Consider the following 21953-nt stretch of genomic DNA (forward strand, 5'->3'; position numbering starts at 1 on the left):
AAGTCTAAAATGAGAATTTTTAAAGAGAAATGTGGGAGGAGCTTGAGTTTGTTGCCCTATATTGTTTGAACCTATTTTTTAATATAATATAATTGGCTGAAAGAAGAAAGTCATAAAGCCTATACACCTAGGATGGCTTGAGGGTGAGTAAATAATGGGAAAATTTTCATGTTTGGGTAAACTAACCATTTAAGGATAAAGTCTTTTAGATTAAAAACAATCTTTGGGCTTTTCAGGCCTATAGGAGTGGATGTCCAAGCGAATCCTGACAGGATCAGACTAAAATCTGATTGACATGCAGAATGCAGAATGACACTGGCTATTTCTGACAGTCTTAAACCCTGTTTATAATGACAGCAAGAAACATGACACAATAATACTAGAACATTCCCATTATAATTCATGAGGCTGTCTGCACTAGACCGATTTCTTGCGGTGTAAACATGCGGTAAATCTCGGATTCCAAGATCGTTTGATGAGGGAACGCAATCAAATGTGTTAAAAAGGCTAAACATTGACAGCAATTTTCCAGTGTATTTGTGTAGTTTTAGTCTGTTACAGTTACATGAAAGGGACATTTCTCCCACAAAAAATGAAAATTATGTCATCAATTACTCACCCTCATGTCGTTCCAAAACCGCATGTCTCGAAAAAAGGAGAAATTTATAGCTCAATGTTCAACTGGTGAAAGTGAAGGGAGACCACAGTGTCAAGCTAAATTTTCACTGAAAAATATCAGTCTATTCCAATCCTCACACAAAGCTGTCGTATGACTTCAGAAGACCTGAAATATAGTTCACACATCATACACCCTCAGAAAAAGCAACGCATTCTCATCCCAAGGCGTCACTAAAATGACAATTTTGACCATGTTTCAATATTCGACGCTTTAGGCACCCTTTAGCGTCAGTTACATGACGCGATCCTAGGGCGTCATCTTACTGACGCTTTACCTAAGCGTCAGTTAGATGACGCGGGTAGGTTTAGGTCTGGGGTAGGGTTAGGATTAGATAGCGTCATCTAACTGACGTTAAAGGTAAAGCGTCAGTAAGATGACGCCCTAGGATCGCGTCATGTAACTGACGCTAAAGGGTGCCTAAAGCGTCGAATATTGAAGCATGGTCAAAATGATTCCCAAGGCGTCAGTTTCATGACGCCTAGGGATGAGAATGGGCTGGAAAAAAAGGTGTAAAAGCTGTCACTGGAAATGGTTCCCTCTAAAAAGGTTCTGATATGTACCTTTTAGTTCCCTATCAGTCGCTCACGTTCGACGTCACGTCGACGTAACGTCTCCCGTTCCCTCCTTCAGGAAATGAGGGTTAGACGGTACTAAAATGTACACTTTTGGTACAAATTAGGTACATTTGAGGTACTAATATATGTCAGCTTTTGTACCGTTTTTCTAGGAGTGTATGGATGTTTTTATGATGCTTTTTGAAGTTTGCCATTCACTTTTTGAAGTGGTCATTCACTTGCATTGTGTAAAGAGCAGTGTGAACATTCTTCAAAACATTTTCTTTCATGTTCCACAGAAGAAAGGAAGGTTTGAAATTGACATTATAGTGAGTAAATGATGACGAAAATCTTCATTTTTGGCTGAACTAACCTATTTAGATATACACATTTCTTACTTTTAATCACATCTTGGCTTTTGAGCATTTCTACAGTATCTTTCGAACATGAACTACAGCAAATTTGTATGGTCCATTAGTTTTAACCAAACATTTTTCTTAGCATGTTTCCATCTCTGTTTAGAAAGAGATTTGAGAATCCTCCCGTCTGTTATGCTCAATAATCCTCGTTAGGAAATGAATACCTTACAATAATCCACTGCATTCCACCAGCCAGCCAGCCATAAATAAATGATGTCGCTCGTGTCCTGGCTGGGAGGCTTTGCTAAGCAAGTGTGTCTATAGAAATACCCATGCGGGATGAAAAAGAAGAGAAGATTGAAAACGATCCTAAAAAGAATCAGAAGAAAGGAAGGTGTAAGGAAGCTGCTGATTGTTTTGTAGGTCGGTGAGTTTGATGAGGGCAGCGCCGCCGCTCCCACCACGCGCATCACGCGCTGTGCGTAGGGCACCAAGTGCTGAGGGGGCACCAAAAATAGCCTAATGAAAAACCAATCATCAAACTTCTTGTTATAATCAGATTCAGCGCGTTCTTCCTCTTCATTCCGCAGCGGCGCCGAGCAGAGACAGAGAGCACGTCAGAAACACAGGACAGGGTGTGTGTGTTCATGTGTGTTCATCTGAGCCTCATTGGTCTGTCACCGCTCGTCAATGTCAGAATATTTGAGATGACCAATCAAATCAAAGTAGGCGGGCTTTATGTTCACAGACGCTGAGCGCGAATTTTAACAGTGCAACTCGACGCTTCAGTGTACGGTCAAGTGCGAGATAAGATGTAAGTAGCTAAACTTAACTTTATTTGACAGTTTTTTTTAGGTCATAAATGTTAAACGAATGACAAAAAATAATTAGGCAAACTAATATAGTTTTGTCTAATTTCGCCATTTTGAACTGAAAATAGGCCTACATGTAGCCTAGTGTAATAGTTTAGGCTACTGTCATTGTGAGGGGACAAGAAACATGAACAAAGCCGTTTTCATCATGTTAGGCACAGGATTTATAATGAATGTGTACATATTGAGAATAAAATACAAATTGTAACCTTTAGTAAATTAAAAAAGCCAATTTTAGGAGAGGAAGAGACAGGGCAAGATATAAACAAAGAGAAAAAGAGTGTGATGCTGATGAGGAGAGAAAAATAATCAGCTGCCCACTGACATGGTTTTAAAGCTGTTGTTATCGAATTTTTTTTTTTTTTTTTTTGCCTTCACAACATCTTAAAATGCACATCTGTAGTTCAGAAAAATCCAAAAATTTCCCCCGAACACCCCTAACTAACCTGCCTCAAATTCGGGATCCCAGTGATTATAAAACCATGCCATTGCATGGTAATGAAACTAGTTAATAGTAAGCATTAGACCCTAATCTAAAGTGTTACTTTTTAGCTTTTAATTTTTTTTATAAATCATACCCTCATTGGGGGCTTAGCCCCCCTAAATGAAAATCCTAAATGAAAATGTTTTTTTTAGGAGGGAGGGAGGGAGGGAGGGAGAGGGGGGGGGGGGGGGGGGTGGGGGGGGGCATCATAAAGGAATTATGCTTAGGGCACCAAAATGGCTAGCAGCGGCACTGGCAGCGCCGCCGCTCCCACCACGCGCATCACGCGCTGTGCGTAGGGCACCAAGTGCTGAGGGGGCACCAAAAATAGCCTAATGAAAAACCAATCATCAAACTTCTTGTTATAATCAGATTCAGCGCGTTCTTCCTCTTCATTCCGCAGCGGCGCCGAGCAGAGACAGAGAGCACGTCAGAAACACAGGACAGGGTGTGTGTGTTCATGTGTGTTCATCTGAGCCTCATTGGTCTGTCACCGCTCGTCAATGTCAGAATATTTGAGATGACCAATCAAATCAAAGTAGGCGGGCTTTATGTTCACAGACGCTGAGCGCGAATTTTAACAGTGCAACTCGACGCTTCAGTGTACGGTCAAGTGCGAGATAAGATGTAAGTAGCTAAACTTAACTTTATTTGACAGTTTTTTTTAGGTCATAAATGTTAAACGAATGACAAAAAATAATTAGGCAAACTAATATAGTTTTGTCTAATTTCGCCATTTTGAACTGAAAATAGGCCTACATGTAGCCTAGTGTAATAGTTTAGGCTACTGTCATTGTGAGGGGACAAGAAACATGAACAAAGCCGTTTTCATCATGTTAGGCACAGGATTTATAATGAATGTGTACATATTGAGAATAAAATACAAATTGTAACCTTTAGTAAATTAAAAAAGCCAATTTTAGGAGAGGAAGAGACAGGGCAAGATATAAACAAAGAGAAAAAGAGTGTGATGCTGATGAGGAGAGAAAAATAATCAGCTGCCCACTGACATGGTTTTAAAGCTGTTGTTATCGAATTTTTTTTTTTTTTTTTTTTGCCTTCACAACATCTTAAAATGCACATCTGTAGTTCAGAAAAATCCAAAAATTTCCCCCGAACACCCCTAACTAACCTGCCTCAAATTCGGGATCCCAGTGATTATAAAACCATGCCATTGCATGGTAATGAAACTAGTTAATAGTAAGCATTAGACCCTAATCTAAAGTGTTACTTTTTAGCTTTTAATTTTTTTTATAAATCATACCCTCATTGGGGGCTTAGCCCCCCTAAATGAAAATCCTAAATGAAAATGTTTTTTTTAGGAGGGAGGGAGGGAGGGAGGGAGAGGGGGGGGGGGGGGGGGGTGGGGGGGGGCATCATAAAGGAATTATGCTTAGGGCACCAAAATGGCTAGCAGCGGCACTGGATGAGGGGTCCGAGATGGCAGAGGACCCCAGAGACGGAGGCAGGATTAGAGGAGATTTGGTGGATGTGGAGGTGCAGACGTCCTGCGGGGAGAGATCTACATGCTCACATGTTTGCTTTGCTACTGGTTTAATGAGAAGGTTAATCTCTCTGTGTTCCTGTCATTCTCACTTTCTGAGATGTTCTGGTGGTAGAGATTGTGCGTTAAACTGGTTCTTTGTTTTAGAAAGACAACAGAAAACAGCCTTCACAACACATTTGACTTCTATAATGATAAGACTTTATTTTGTCCATTGGGAATGGATTGCTTCATGTAAAGTGGTGGCAGACATGAATGTGATTGCCGAGGTCTTTGAAGTCACCCGAAAAGGAAAGTTGTTTCAGAGGCAAGTTATTACATTTTGATGAAAGATTACGAAGACAAACAGTTTTTTTTCTTTAAAATAACGTGCACTGATTAATTTTACGCAATAAGGCCAGGAACATGTTTAAGAAAGTAAATATAGAGTTTATTTTGACTTCATGTTGACCTAAGAGTGTAGCGTCTCTTATTCTGTTGGTGAAAAGGGATTCTGAAGGATGTTTATTTTGCTTATAAAACAGATATTGATGGAATGTATCGTTTATTATTCGTTATTCATTTAATTATTTAATAATGTAATAATAATTTAACAATTTACTTTCTTTCTATATTTATAAATGAACTGTAAATCACCTAAATGACAAAAATGACAAAATGACTTATTTCTATTATAAGAGGCGGTGAGTAATACTTATTTATGCTGTAATTTATTTTTTTGAAATGATGCAGTCTGTATCAATCTTTATAATATATAAAATCATACAATATCATACGATAATCCTTTGTAATTTTTAGTTGTTTACATTTATTAGCATTTTATTTAAAGCTTATAAAACAGACATCAAGTAGTCATATCTGTCATTCTGAAACAATTTGGTCAATAGATGTAATATGTGCGTGTGTGTGTGTGTGTGTCTGTGTGTGTGTATTACATATAGAATGTGTGTATATATATGTGTGTGTGTGTGTGTGTGTGTGTGTGTGTGTGTGTGTGTGTGTGAGTGTGTGTGTGTATTTATATATATCTGTGTGTGTGTGTGTGTGTGTGTGTGTGTGTCTGTGTGTGTGTGTGTGTATTACATATAGAATGTGTGTATATATATATGTGTGTGTGTGTGTGTGTGAGTGTGTGTGTATTTATATATATCTGTGTGTGTGTGTGTGTGTGTGTCTGTGTGTGTGTATTACATATAGAATGTGTGTATATATATATGTGTCTATGTGTGTGTGTGTGTGTGTATTACATATAGAATGTGTGTATATAGTATATATATATATATATATGTGTGTGTGTGTGTGTGTCTGTGCGTGTGTGTCTGTGTGTGTGCGTGCGTGCTTATAATTACACGTAGTATATATAAATGTGTTTGTATGTGTGTGTGTGTATATATATGTATAATTTTAATGTGCTAATTTGGTGCTCAAGAAACATTTCTTATTATCAATGTTGAAAACAGTTGTGCTTCTTAATGTGGTACCTTATATAAGTTACTTAATCAATATTGATGGAATTTATTTGTAATACTAAACTATGACCCTCCTTTTTTTTCAAGCCTTGTAATTCAGTATTTGTCCTTGTGTAACCCATAATATATTATAGTGGCTCAAAATCTGGTCTGTTAACAGAAAAGTTATAGGTTGAAACCCCTCAAGGGTTGATCCATGAACTATACCAATGTTCCCTTGAGCAAAACACTTAACCCCAGGTTGCTCCGTAAGTGTACTGTAAATCACTTAGTCAGCTAAATGACAAAATAGTTACTAGTTTGAAAGCAAAACGATAATTCATTGTCACTGGGAGAGGCCATCACGAAACGCTTACTGGAATTCATGCTGTTGTTTTTGAAAATGATGTAATCTACATGAATCTTTATGAAGCAAACAACCCAACGCAGTCTTTCTGAAATGACCACTTGTAAACATCTGCGGTGCATATGAATGATCGTTCGTGTCGGGACTTCATGCAGATTGTCGTGACTCAAACGCAGAAAGCAGCTCCAAAACGCTTTACCTTCACATTGGTGGTGGTGACTTACAGAACATCCCAGGAAGCTCCAGTCAAAATGAGATGAAACATCTGGTTTTGGTTAATGCTTGTAAAGCTGATCCAACTGAATCCAGATCAGTGTTCCCAAGCTGGACTTGTCCTATGTGATTTTAATCCAAGGCAGGAAGCTCGGGTCAATTAATCGGTCGGGGCACAATGCGTCTTTGGGGAGTCAACAGCAACAGAAGGAAACCCAACCTTTTGCATTCTTGTTTACGTTAATTCATTTTTCTAAACCAACCATCATGTCTTAATTATGACTATAACAAACAGAAGCATAAATGCCAGGGCATTGAGTGTGCTTTGGAGCGCTTGAAATTGAAATATCACTATTTCTAACAGACAGTCTCTACATCTTTATTCTGACAGACCACATCAAGCACATGACGTTCCCTCAGGGTTTAACCTGTTTATTTCCATTGTGATAAAATTATCCTTCATTAGTCCTTCTCTCAGGGTCTATGCGGTCTTGGTGATTCCATATTTATTTTTGCAGAGCTCAGAGTCTTTTGGGACTAAAAGGGTCACTATACCGCACCTTTGCCTGGCACTGGATCTTCTCCCTGAGGAATTAAAACCCACTGGCTAGGGGGAAAAACACCGTGTTTGATAAACTCAGCTCTTGAGTCCTCACTGTTGAGTGCTTCACAAAAGGGAGCATCAAGGACACATCACAGCCACAAAAGGGGCCCTCGTAAGCACCCTTCTGAATCATGAAATGACAAATGCAACTTTATAGTTACATTCAAACGAAGGCCATGACACTGGAAATCTACTTGATGCAGTGTGACTATATGCAGCAAATCTTGTTCATTCTTCTACATATTCACCGTACACATGGGAACCGATGAAGTTTATGCATGTTTTCCTCCTCATTCTGTCATGAACTTCTGACATGTATTGTGCTTTTAGGGTCAATCCAAAATTTTCTTTATGCAAAATGCAATATCATAATTTTTTTTTCCTTTGCTCAACAGTTAGAAAACTACATCCAGCAGAAGACGGGGATGGTGCATATTCAAGCTGATGCTGTCCATAACCAGACGGCCACTATGCTGGAGATCGGCACCAATCTGCTCACCCAGACCGCTGAGCAAACCAGAAAACTCACTGTGGTGGAGGCCAAGGTAACCACATTTCACATCGGAGAAATGCAGTAATGCATACTTGTTCAGTGTCATTAAATACAATGAGTGCATTTACATATATACATACAACTAACATTCAAAAGTTTGGAGTCAGTGGGATTAGTAGTATTAAGCAAGAATGAATTAAACTGATCAAAAGTGACAGTTAAGACATTTACAAAGTTACAAAAGTTTTCCATTTCAAACAAATGCTTTTCTTTCGAAATTTCTATTCATCGTCAAAGAATCTAGAAGAAAACTGTATAACGGATTCCACACAAATATGAAGCAGCACAACTGTTTTTAACATTGATAATAAACAACTCTGGGGTTCTTTGGGTCAAAAATGAATAATTTTTTTTTTTAAAATCGTAGCTTCATCGGAATGGTCCAAAACTTGGTGACTTTATTGGTACTTGGTATATGAACACCCAAAAAAATTGGGGACAGGATTTGAAAAGTCTAAGTGGTCGTAAAAAAAATAGTCACACTCAGGACCTTCGGGTCTAAAATGACCCGCATAGGAGATGAATGGGAAATTAGCAAAAATATGAAAATACAGAGTTTTTTTGTGCATATCTACCAAACAGCCAGGATGCAGAAAAAAAGCACACAACAGTGAAGGGGTGAATCTCTTAAACCAATGGGTGACAAAATGCTTTCCATTTGTTCTCTTTATAATGCAATGTTCAGGTTTGAATGTATCATAAAGTAAAACTGCCACTTCAAATTACCATTTAAACCAACCAAAAAAAAAAAAAAAAATTTTTTTTTAAATTTTAAAAAATGACAAAAATAGTCTTTGAGAATCTGTTATTATATATTCAAATCAACAACCTGAAAAAAATTAAACAATATGTGAAAAAATCACTAGAGTGTTTCTACCATAGGTTTCTACAGAGAGCTGTAAATCCACTAGTGGTAAAAATATGCTATTGCTTGATAAAAATAATCAGTGTGTCCACCAGATGGCTCCGATCTCATTTCAAAAATTGCTTTCATGAGGCCTAGACTTTTTACTCTAAAATGAAATACAGCTTTAATAATTTTTTCAATTAAAATATATTTAATTGATTTTACTCAAATAAAATGTATCTTAATGCCGCCCTCCGGGTCATTTTTGACCCGAAGGTCCTGAGTGTGAGTCATAAATGAAGAACCCCAGAGGGTTAAGAATGATTTCTGAAGGATCTGAAGACTGGGGTAATGATGCTGAAAATTCAGCTTTGCATAAATTATATTTTAATAAATATATTCAAACAAAAAAACGTTTTAAATTGTACTAAAATTTCCCAATATATCACTGGTGTATAAAGGAGATATACAGATAAAAAATGATATTGTATATATACTTTTCTGTTATTTTCCATTATTCTTTTCATTGTGTTCCAGGTTATGAACCAGACTTCAAGAATTGCAATTCAGTTATTAGAGAATTCATTGTCAACAAACAAACTGGAGAAGGAGCTCTTAACGCAGATTTCAGAAATCTCAAAACTTCGAGACAAGAACAGGTAAGACTTTAATGAATATAATTTAATGAATATATTTGTTTATTTCTCTTATTTCTTTCTTTCTGTTTCACAAAGCCCAAGTCTAATCTACACAAAAAAATGTAAATGAAATATTTTAGTCAAGTTAAAGAGATTATTAAAAGCTGCATTCCGTAACTTTTGGGTTAAAAATGATCCAAAATAAATGTTTGAGCAAGTACATAACCAGCCAGTGTTCAAAACTCTCTGCTTGCTTTAGCTCGATTCAAAAGGTAAGCATGCAATAATGTTTTTAATTCCAGTGGTACTGGTGGATTTCCACGGGAATTCGAGCATGTCTTTGCGTCATTACGTCACATCTGTCCACATAAAGAAGGAGTCTCGATTAGTATAAGCTATATTGCAAGTGAGGATGCTGGAGGTGGAGATTTATAGCCTTTTCTCACAGCACTTGATATAATTAAACTTAGCAATTTGAATGCGGATCCAGAAAGGTTCAAACGACAATCACCAGTTACAACTAGAGATTCACCCGTTGTAAAATGCAAAAGACTTCGGACTTCGGATTGGCTACAGAAAAAAAGAGACTTCAACCGGGCCCATGGGAAAACAAGGATAAATATCAGAAGGACATTAAATGTAGTCACGCAATGCTGACGTTGTTAACATTAACAATTTGAGAACAAAGTATAATTTGATAAATATGATAAGCGATCATTAGATTTAACCAGCGTGATTTACTACAATGCTTTTTTTTCCCTTAGTTGGTCAGAAAAAAATGGGATGTTACTTGTTCAGATTACATTTTCCGGTGATAATTATTATGTTGTTCATACTTCCAAAAAGTACAATCTGTGATTCTGAATGCCAGTATCCACACCGGCGCGGTGACTGACAGCCGCACATTCTCCTCAAAACATTGTGTTCATCCGCGCTGTGCCGTGCCGAGGCACAACCCACGTAAATTTGATAATTCCGCTAATAACTGCAATTGCAGATTTCAAACAGAGATGGCGACAAAGAGGAAAAACTACGGACAGCTTTAATGTGACTGTTTCAACCTAAGCAATATACTGTATGTCAGTTGTTGCTCCGAAAAAGCAATGAGATGAAGAGAAATTAATTTAGCTCTATGTCAACAATTAGACACTATTTTATTTCTCCCCTGATATTGTAGTAGGAGAAACATCAAAGAAAAAATCCCTGAATGAATCATAACTGAGGACTCCATTATGTAATTGTGCGCATTACAACTCTAAACAATCACAGAGCAATAAGATCTTCCAGTGCAAGTCATTTCTCAGATCAGATCGCATCTGCAACTGCACGTTCGTTCGCACAGCGTAGAGCAACTTTTGTCTCTCTTGTTGTTCTCAAAACTATATTTTCCCATAGTCGGCCAGCTCTGAATGCACAGCAGGGGGAGAGGCTTTGTAAAAGGAAATAATCAGCCACTTAATTGATTGTTTGTAATGTTTAATAACTACGGAGTAAGCACAGCACACAAAGCAGACTCCAGGCAAGTTTCCTCTGCACACTTCCAGAGCGGGACAAAGGGTTTTCCCAGAAAGCTTTGTACTTGGCTCTCGCTAGATTAAACAGATAACGCTTGTTGTCATTCAACTTTGACGACCAATTGAACTGTGTTGCGAGTGATGTTTTGGTAGCTGCATGGGGGCATCAGACGTAATTATAGTGGACCGCTACGTTACAGACGAGCCAGAGCTATTCAATTTTTCATGTTTGCCAGTATGAGTGAGAACAGAGAGTTTTCGACCTTTCCAAGGCGACTTACAACTGTGCAAGTGAAAGTGTTCATAATTGCTCCCAGAATTGATGCGGGTTTAGCGAGGGTCAGCTTCATAGTATAATAGCAGCAAACAATTGCTCAGCATTGTGTACACATTACCAACCCTGGCAAGGGATTTTAACAGTCCTTGCCAATCGATTGTGCGAAAACTATTTGTGTAATCAATCATGAACAATTTATAAACATATAAGCATCGAGAACCACTAGCAACAAAAGCATGTTTAATGACTATATCTACTGTAATTTAACAAAGCAAGCGTTCAGTTACATGGCTCGATGGAGTTTTGATTTGCTTTCCAGTTATTTTCGGCCTCAAACCCTCGGGTGATGTGTTTTTTTTCAGCGTTCACACACTCACTCACTAAATCACTCACAGATTGAAGTCGGCAGGATTTTGCGGCGTTTTTGTAGCAGTGGCTCATTGTTGTGCGGCTGTAAATTGTTTTGACTGCAGGCTTGATCGATTCATGCTATCTCCTCTGATCCAGACACTAAATCATGAATCTACATAAAGCTCAGCTAAGCACTGATGGAAATCTGTATCTCCATTTCCCAAAGGCCCAAAGTTCAGTAGACTTATTTCACATGACACTGCAATCCGCTAGACAGTGGCAAGCAAACCGCCAGTAACAATCTAACAATAGTTGGCCATTTCAAGATGATAATATCACACTTATGATATCATAATATAATAATTGATATAAGCTGTAAATGTTTGCATAAAAATAAACTGCAGAATTAAGTACATTTTTACATTTCTAGGGGGTTCTGGGTGGTTACAAGGGTTTTCCAGCCATTTCGCTGGGGTATTCTAAAAGTAATAGTACACTTCTTCTCAACAAAGCAAATGTTTTATGGTCAAATTCATGTCTGTAGTAAATGGCGAGGGACGGGTTAAGGGCCAAAGTGTAATACTTAGATGTAAATGTTTCAAACAAACCCCTAATGGTTGCAAACACCATTCATTCGTTCAGAAATGTCCATCCTAATGTGAAAGTCCCAAGGCATTAATTCCTGCTCTCTCTAGGAATTTCTCAGAAACATCTGGAGATACTTGGGAAAAAGGTTTCTATTTTGACTTAAGGTTTTTTTTAATGAATACATTATTGTTTCGACCAGTCGTTTGGAGAGTAAGGTCTTAGTCCTGGAGTCGCAGCAGAGGACAGAGTTGGAGGACATAAGGGAGGAGAAAGAGCGACTGCAGGACCTGGTGAAGAGACAGACAGCCGCCATTACGGCTCTGGAGAGACAGCTGAGAGCGTCCAGCAGCAACAACTCAGCCCTGCAAAGACAGCATCAGCAGCTCATGAAGTCCGTACACACACTTATTGGCATGGTGTCTTCTGGGACAGGTAAGAATACACACCTTTAACAATATACTTTAACACATCTCTGCACATATGTAACTTTCATGTTTGATTATCATCCTAAACTGTGGAATAATATCTCAGTATATTAGTCTACAGTAACCTAGATTGCCTAGAGAAGTGCATGATGTCGAAGCGCAGCTATGCTGTTGGTTAGTAGTAGGCCTGTTTCACTTGAAAGTATGTCATGTTACGGAAGGGAAAATGCATTTCGAAAATCATTTCATGTCGATTAGCTAGTTTGTGGCATAGCTGCAGCAGTTCCCTGTCTGTAAGAAAAGAAAAACACTCGGTTAGAGTGTAAGGTTAGTTGTCTGAGAATGATGGTCATGTCTGAATCTTGGGCTTACAACAGCTTTTAAATCTGGTGGCAGATTCTTAACATGACCTGAAAGTCCTGGTTAATTAACTGAGACACTAATGATAAATCGAGCAGCCGTGAGGGGATAAGCTCTCGCTAGTGATGTCTTTGGCAGCGTTCTCTCATGTCTTGGATGAAGCTCGCATGCGTCACAACACGCACTGATAAGCTAAATCAAGACTGCAGCATTTTATACAGACAGAATACATATCAGTTTATAAATGTCTGTGTGGAGGTTCACTCGAAGAACCAAATATACCGAATTTTAAAAATAAACTCTCTCAGATGAACAAACACATTGCATTTAATGTTTAAATGACTCATCCCAAAACTTGACCACAATGGACGTTCTATTTGAAAAGTTGAGGTCATGTAATGAATATAAATCTTGTTCTTTTGACAAGAGAAACCACATCGTTTTGTTGTGTCACACTGTGTGGCGAATCCACAAAACAACTTTGGCATGTGATGTTTCAGCACCAAAACCCGCATCACACTGTATGACTACTAATCATCAGTAGTTCAACTTGACCAGGCGCTACATGTGCTGGTTTAACGCAGCACTACACAGATTTATTGTTATTTAAAGTTATAGCCACCTTCTTTCTATGCTAATGAGGTCAATTTCAAATCAGTGTTATTTTACTATTTTATCATTAAATATACTATTTATTAATGTTTTGAATAGTTTTTATATTTTCTGTTTTCATTTTTATCATTTTTATAGTTTTTTATACATTTCTATTCATGTTAATTTCAGTTAAAGTTCTAGTACTTCCACTTAAACTGAACAGAAATTTAAAACGTTGTCTTAGCAACTAGTTTGTTAAATAACAAGTTATTTCAGTTAAAGGGTTAGTTCACCCAAAATGAAAATTCTGTCATTATTTACTCATCCTCATGTCGTTCCAAACCCGTAAGACTTTCGTTCATCTTTGGAACACAAATGAAAATTTTGTTTTAACGTAATCTGAGAGATTTCTGTCCCTCCGTTGTCAGATACGCAACTACCACTTTGACGCTTTAAAAAGTTAATAAAGAGATCGTAAAACCAATCCATATGAATTAAGCGGTTTAGTCCAAAATTTTCTGAAGAGACACGATCACTTTATATGATGAACAGATTTAATTTAGACTTTTATTCACATTTAAGCATTGATCAGTGGACATAATCAGAAGCTCAACCGAACCTGCTTGACTCTTGAGAATGAATCTCATTGGTTCTCGCACGTCAAGCGAACATGCTTGAGCTTCTGTTTACCACAACTAATGTGTGAGTTGATGAATGTTCATATGTGAATAAAATCCTAAATTAAATCCGTTTATCATATAAAGCGATCGAGTCTCTTCAGAAAATTTGGAGGGACATACTGTAAAGCTCTCAGATTTCATCAAAAAGATCTTCATTTGTGTTTCGAAGATGAACGAAAGTCTTACGGGTTTTGACATATTATTATACATGCATTTTTGGGTGAACTATCCCTTTAATGTTTATTTTGTTTCAGTGCAAAGTTTTTTTTAAATACATTTTTAGTTTTAGTTAACGATAATAACATTGAAAACTGTTTTATGGGGCACCGCACAACAGTAAATCTTTTAGTTTATTATACTAAATAATGTATAGATGACACATGTTGGATTTACACAAGACTAGCACATTTTGTCTAGAAAGGCTACGCCATAATGGCCTTTTGTTGGATGATTGTCTTTCCTACCTTCAAATCAAATTCTGAACCCCAGTGTCACTGTATTTTTCCTTTACAGGCTTATCGCCAAACGAGCAGCGCTTCCGAGACTGTGCCGAGGCCTATAAATCCGGTCACAACGCCAGCGGAGTCTACCACATTTACATCGGAGACATGACGGAGCCAACCAAGGTGTGGGATGCGTTCTTTCACAAGTATGGGGAATCAGTGTGATATATCTTGGCTGTGACATACAGAACGAGGAACAGTGCACATGTAAGAGAGTGAGACTGAGATGTATCATATGCTTCTGACAGGTCTTTTGTGATATGGTGACAAGTGGAGGTGGCTGGACAGTATTCCAACGCAGAGCTAATGGAAGTGTGAACTTCCAGAAAAGCTGGAAAGAGTACAAACTGGTGAGTGGACATAAAGCCAAAAATCACATAACGTTTACATGTGACTGGAAAAAACTGTCAAGCAACCATACATTAGCAACCACCCAACACTATAGCATCATGCCAGTACAGACAAATGCTACTCATTACATTTGTAGACAATGAGGAAAATCTTTATTGATTATGTTTAAAGAATATGGTGACATTTAAGAAATGTTTTTCTGCCTGTGCTGGGAAGACTTGATTAAAAGCTTGACATAATTCTAATGACTCAAAAACTGGCCAAAGCACAATGAAGCACAGAGTCTAAAATTGTACGTGACAGATTGGCGTCATTGGCAGTAGCCTTAATGTTTGGTGCATTGTGTATTTAATAGCGGCACATTTCGCTGATATTTTTAGTGCTTAAATATGCTGAAATGGATTTAAAACTGGCAGGTCTGTGAGACCACAGCAGTGGAAATCAATACAGCAATTTTCTATCTTTATTGTTTATCTTGTGCCAAATGACCTTTATTTAAAAAGCTGAAAAGGTTAAGTCCCTTTTCTGGGAAGCACGTAATAATAAAAGACTGACAATGTACTGATTTATTTCTAGAAAACAAAACTGCCGACTTGTGTCTAATGCTGCGTTCGATTCAAAGTTGGATATGTGATACTACTTGATATCTAACCATAAAGTGTTGTCCAATGATAAGAAGATGAAGTACAAAGAAGCAAAATGGCAACAGAGATGATCATTTACTTTGTTTTGCACAAGAAACTTTTACTCTTTGATGCATTTTACTCGTTTAAAGTGTTTATCATTAACTACTAATCAAATGTTGGAAAATTCCCACTCAACTTCAAGTGCAGTTTTATTGCTTTCCCAAATAGGAAGTTAGAAATCCCAACTTTACAAGATGAATGGAACACAGCATAAGTTTGGTTATATGTTGTTCCCACAGGGATTTGGTGATCCCAACGGAGAGCACTGGTTGGGTAATGAGGCTGTTCACCTGATCACCAGTCAAGCCCAGTATTCCCTCCGAGTGGAACTGAAGGACTGGGAGGAGAACGGTGCCTATGCACTCTATGACAAATTTCAGCTGGCCAGTGAAAAACAGCAGTACAGGTATCACCCGAAAACTGTAACAATTAAGACTAATTTTACTGAGATATTTCAGATAATGTGATAATGTTCGGCAACATGTCTTAATCGTAATCTTGAACGTTTTTCTCTTTCTCCAGACTCTTGCTAGGGGGCTACAGCGGAACATCAGGACAGCAAAGTAGCTTAGCGTCAAACGGCACAGGCTTCAGCACTCGTGACGCTGACAATGACAAGTGCGTTTGCAAGTGCGCCCTCATGATGACCGGAGGTGAGCTACTGCACATTATCTCATTCAAAAACATAGATTTCAAATATTAAATATGAACAGCATTTTTGAATGCACCGACGCAATGTTGAGGAGTACTTATCAAGATGTAGATAATTGATAATTAACCAGCTACCAGGCTGTAAGGACCTTTGCAATAACTGAAATAATTTGGCAAGGTGATATGGAACTGTAATGCGGTCAAGACCTGTCTGGAACTACTTTAGCCGTGCGTTTCCCTGAACATAATTGCACACCTTAGAACGTTCAGTATATAAATAAAAAAAGAACAAAAGAACAGAGCCTCTGCTTTTAAACAACAACAAAAACATTTTATTCTAGCTTCATGCATTCTTTTTTTATCAACACTTGAATGTGGGTGAGCAACATTTCGAACAAAAAGCTGAGAAAATGTGTTTGCATCCAAAATCGCATACTCTCTTGAGTAGGTACTTATTTTGAATAAGTATTGACTTTGCGACCACTAAAAAAGTACATTCTATATAGTATGAGTGTGTGTAGTATGAATGTAATCCAGACGTACTACATTGGCCATGTTGTCATTATCATGTGACCAACCAGCGTCAGTTATGTCGCTTCACTGCCATTCATAAATCCTCTCCCGTGGCCTCATGGGAAAGTAAAGTGTGCATTGTATGCTGCACACTTCAGAGGCCCAGTCCCAATTCTCACTTGAGCCCTAAGGCCTTCCTGGAAGTGGACACTTGTTGAAAGTGCACTTAGCGGAGTAAGTGCGCAAGGGCCGAAAGCTGTGAAGAGCAGAATTGGGACAGTTTTGCACACGTCACTTCTGTTGTGATCAGGAGAGCAAACACCATTCATTTGGCTAATGTGTGTGCTGCTTATAATAGCTGTAACATGACACAATCCTTTGAATGAAAAAAATAATATCTTTTTTTACTCTTAGCTACCAACCTTTCTGTTAATGTTATTAATATTAAAACAGTTTTTGGCTAAGATAAATTGTGATTGGGGTTTACCTGAGCTTATACTGCCTTACCGTATTCACAGCGATTCGAAATGCAATTTTAATTATGTTATTATGGAAATTGATATATGAAATTCTTCCCATCCCATACATGAAAAAATACATGACGTGTTGGTGATATATTATATATAGGCTAAGGCTCTATATTAAAAGCCTTACATAGGCTATATGAATTAAAATGACACAACCCTGTCTCTTTTTGTTAAATTTCAGTTTTATTGATCAATAATAGCCATTATTAAATTATAAGTAGCCTAAAAAGTTTAAGAAGCTATATAAGTCAAGAAATAAAGCAAGTTAAAAGATTCAGTCAAACATAAGTCAACAGGCTAACGTTACAACGTTACAGTTAAATAGCATAAATATATAAAGTTATGAAACTTCACTTTGCCCTCAGCCAAAACGATTTGCCAGGGAACAAATCATAGATTAATGAGACCAAAGATCGCCTGTTAGATATACACAAGCCGATTTATAGCTCATGTTTAACCACTAGACACAGAGCCCGCGGGAAACGTCAGAATGACTAGCCGAGGTAAGGCTGTTCCAGGCGGGGTACATGAGCGCTGTGCGCCCGCTGATCCCTGGAACTCCGAAAAAGTCAGATCAAAATTTTAAATAGGCGCTATCTTTATAAACAAACCACAGATTTGAGCTTTAAACAACTATATTCTCGACTGAAAAACTCTTAAAACTACATTTCGTGACACGATCACACTAATATTTTTAAATTGCGCGGCCTTGAAAAACACTTCACCATACCGGCTTCCTTTATCTTCGGAGTTTCCGCTCCCGAACAGCACCAGTTCAAAACGTCACAACACTACAAGGATTCTGGGTAATATCCCACAGCAAAGTGAGGTCTGATGCGCACTTGCGAAAGGGGTGCATTAAGTGCCCTTATGATCACCCCTGGAGAACACTATTAGAGGATCGGGACACCCTACGGTCTTGCACCCCTTAGCGAGAACGCGCATTGAGGGGCACAGGGCGCAAGTGCGGGTATTGGGACAGGGCCAGAATCTCACCGGAAGAAGAAGGTCATCCGGGTAATTTCACTTTGAGTACTGTGTATTCAATACTTCTTTTGTCACATACTGTAGGGAAGTATGCAATTTTGGACGCAGCCTTTGTCCGAATCAGATTCAGAACGATGATCAAAACATTCAGTAGATCGAGATCGAGTCATCAACACCTCAGTCATATACCTCTTTCTATTTGTGGGTTTGACATTTTTCTCAGGCAGTTTTGATTTATATGCTGCTGAATGCTTGATGATCACGTTAGCTTACAAATTCTGGTTAACGCAGATATTCTTCTTCAACGGAAAAACTCATTTTTATTTCATCCATATGATGAAAACATCACCAGAATTGAACAAAGACCTTGATCTTAGATTATAAAGTCATTTGACTTAAAATACTTGTTACATAAAGACTAATCTGATTGTAGACGGGCACTCACCAGCCATTTTGAATGCAAGCCATCTACATTCATCTTCTCACTTCGCACATTTCTTCAACTGTGGCCTGGATCTGAAGCCGAAAAGGTAATGCAAAATCCCTCTGATCCTCTGCTAATCGAAGAAAACGCAACCCCGTCGCAGAATTATGTAAAACACGTCCAGAGTTCAGACCTGCTTTCAACGCCCGCTATCCAAACAATTTACTTTATGGCTGCACTCGACTACAGATCCCACACCTCTGGGCTCCAAGATAAACAGCTTTTTAATAGCATGCATTGCGATTGATTTTGAAAGTTGTTGGAGGTAATTACAGTCGAACCGGCTGGAGACCTTCGAGTGCCCTTTTTGTTTGCATTTCAAATGGTAATCAAAAGATCGAAAGATGGATCCATCTGTGCGGACGGTCCAAACTAAACACGCGTTGAGGGAGGTGATACTGATTTAATCAGGGTTAGATAGACAGTGTCCTCTCTGAAGAGCGAAAGTCTGGTTTTTATTGAAGAATCACAGTTTGCTTTGACAGGTCTTGCTGGGACATCAACCGCACAATGGGAATAACATACTCTTTGAAACACTGACAGACTGCAGAGAGAAAAATAAAAAGACGTAATATAGAGGAGAGGGATGGGTCAAAGGGTTTGGTTGTTTTGAGATGTCATTTTTATTTCTTCTGTGGAATGCAAAATAAAATATTTTGTCAAATCTCCAGGTTGCTTTTTTCATTAAGTGAAGGCGTGTTGTAACTCTGTCAAGCTCCAGAAAGCAGCGTAAAAGTACTGTAAAAAATAGTCCATACAAAGCAAGATTTCTGAAGCCATTTGATGAATGTGAAAATTTTATATTAAAATTTAAAATAAAAGTTTTTAAATATTAAAAAATGTTAGTTCTTAAACAAAATTCCCAGAAGAATTAAACATGGATGTAAAATTAAGACCCCTGATATTTTAGTATTATTTAAATATTTTTAAAGTTTTGTATTAAGATTTTTTATTAGATTTTATTTATTTTATTATTTTTTTAAAATATTTTTTAGTAATTTTGTTGTGTGCTTTTGAGATTTTTTTTAAACTAAACTAAACCTGTCATTTTCATTTAGTTTAAATATTTGAATAGGCTTAATTTTAATTTCAAATTTTAATTTTAATTTCTAATTTTAATTTGTTTAAAGTATTTATCTCAATCTCTTCTCATTTGTCATTCATCCAGGCTGGTGGTTTGATGCTTGTGGTCTGTCCAACCTTAATGGAATCTACTACACCGTGGGCCACAACATCCGCAAGCTCAATGGCATTAAGTGGCATCACTTCCGAGGACCCAGCTATTCACTCCAGTCTACTTCCATGATGATCCGCCCAGCTGATTTCTGACGTGAATGAAGCTTGTCATGTTGTCTGAATGACAGGACTTCGAGCAGCTTGCTTTGGGACATGGACGCAACGAGGTGGAGGAAGATAAAAATGTCATTTAATGGATGAACAGCGATGAATGGAGCTGGAGCGGACAAAAAAAGCGATCAGACTGGAAATTCAGCTGCATTCCAAAACTCATGCCACAGTTCACCTTTTACACATGCAGACATGCTTCACCTTCACAGCTGAATCCCTGTGTCGCTCATCACCTAAAACATTCTCAATGATGGCCATGGCGACTTTCGTTGTACTCTCATCATGGTGTCAGAACATCATTTGTGGCATGAAAAAATTCCAAAGGAATACCTTTCGAAACTTAACGAGACTAAAGTCTCACGAGCCTCACTAGATTCCGGAACTGTTCTGGATGTTCCAGAGGAATACCAGAGGCTCCTTCATGTCTGAGAGGTTTTATACTACTTTGTAAAAGATAATAGCTGGTAACTACTTAGCGAGGCAGCTGACTAAATAGGTAGACTACTGTTAAAAGTTTGGGGTTGGTATGATTTTTTTTTATTTTTTAAGAAAATGCCGACCAGGGCTGCATTTATTTGAATTAAAAAAATATAAGAAATTTTTAAAAAATGATTTCAATCTTAAATAGCTGTTTTCTATTTGAATAACATTTCAAATGTAATTTGTTCCTGTGTTGCAAAGCTGAATTTTCAGCATCATTACTCCACTCTTCAGTGTCACTTGATCCTTCAGAAATCATTCTAATATGCTGATTTGTTGTTTAAGAAGCGTTTTGTATTATTACCAATGTTGAAAACAGTTGTGCTGCTTCATATTTTTGTGGAAACCATGATACATTTTTTTCAGGATTCTTTAATTAAGTTCATTCGAACAGCATTTTTTAACAATATATATATTTTACTCACCCCAAACTTTTGAACGGTAGTGTAGCTAACTAGTAAGACAACTAGTCCGATAGATAGATTGAGACATTGCATCATTTTGTGTGTATATAACTGGATATTTTGGTGACGCTTTAGATTACAGCCCGGAAAGTACTGTGTAATTAAGAGGAATTTACAGAGTAACTTTCGGTAATTATAGTGTACCTATAAAGTACTTACATGTAAGTATAAGGGAACAATATGTAAAGTTTGGGGAATAAAGGGGTAACAACCAGGAGAATTAAAAAAATATTTATACTATAAGTATTATAGAACTAAGGGGTACTTATTCTACTATTATGATACAACAATCTTACATATGGGAGCAATTTGGCGAGAACATACACTGCGTACCTTTTTGTAATAATTGTGTACCAATACATACTGTATAGGCTTTTTTTAAATTACAGGGTATATCTATGCATTTATACTTTTATTTATTTATTTTTTGATAGCAAAAGTGCAGATGCAATTTTTTTTAAATACTGGGAAATATGTCTTGTTTCATATGGTTACAGGGTAAGTGGTGCTTGTATAATAAATAAAGGTTTCCGAGTCAGTGATATAAGATTGTGTATGCATTTTTATTGTTACCCTGTAACTACATGAAACAAGAGGGTAACAAGCACCACTTTAATTTACAGCCCGCAATGTCACACTTACCCTGTAACTACATCGAACAAGGGGGCAACAAACATGAAACAAGAATATCTTTCCACAATATTTAAGCAAAAGTTGCAATAGTTTTCGTTTTCAGTGCACTTTTGTTAAAAAGATTACATTAAAAAAATTACATGGTACATATCTATGCATTTATAAAGCCTGGTTCACCATTATTTCAAAAAGGTATGTTCTTGCTAAATTGCTCCCAAATGTAAGATTGTTGTATCACAATAGTAGAATAAGTACCCCTTAGTTCTATAATACTTACAGTATAAATAATTTTTTAATTCTCCTGGTTGTTACCCCTTTATTCCCCAAACTTAAAATATTGTTCCCTTATACTTATATTGTAAGTACATTATAGGTACACTATAATTACCGAAGGTTACGCTGTAAAATTGTTTTAA

General features: G+C 37.5%; 1 protein-coding gene across 1 annotated transcript in view; it reads left to right on the forward strand.

Annotated features, from left to right (window-relative positions):
* The window catches only part of angpt4 (angiopoietin 4), a 41741-nt gene extending 21246 nt beyond the window's left edge, over positions 1-20495 (forward strand). The window contains exons 2-9 of the mRNA XM_056270527.1: positions 7480-7629; positions 9022-9143; positions 12052-12284; positions 14425-14537; positions 14663-14764; positions 15691-15857; positions 15974-16104; positions 19782-20495. Of these exons, the coding sequence (XP_056126502.1) occupies positions 7480-7629; positions 9022-9143; positions 12052-12284; positions 14425-14537; positions 14663-14764; positions 15691-15857; positions 15974-16104; positions 19782-19942 (1179 nt within the window). The 3' untranslated portion in view covers positions 19943-20495. The remainder of the gene's footprint in view (positions 1-7479; positions 7630-9021; positions 9144-12051; positions 12285-14424; positions 14538-14662; positions 14765-15690; positions 15858-15973; positions 16105-19781) is intronic.
* The last annotated feature ends 1458 nt before the right edge of the window (positions 20496-21953 follow it).

This window comes from Rhinichthys klamathensis, unplaced genomic scaffold (assembly GCF_029890125.1).
Source record: "Rhinichthys klamathensis goyatoka isolate OS25496 unplaced genomic scaffold, OSU_Roscu_1.1 h1tg000303l_1, whole genome shotgun sequence".
Classification (NCBI taxonomy): Eukaryota; Metazoa; Chordata; class Actinopteri; order Cypriniformes; family Leuciscidae; genus Rhinichthys; species Rhinichthys klamathensis.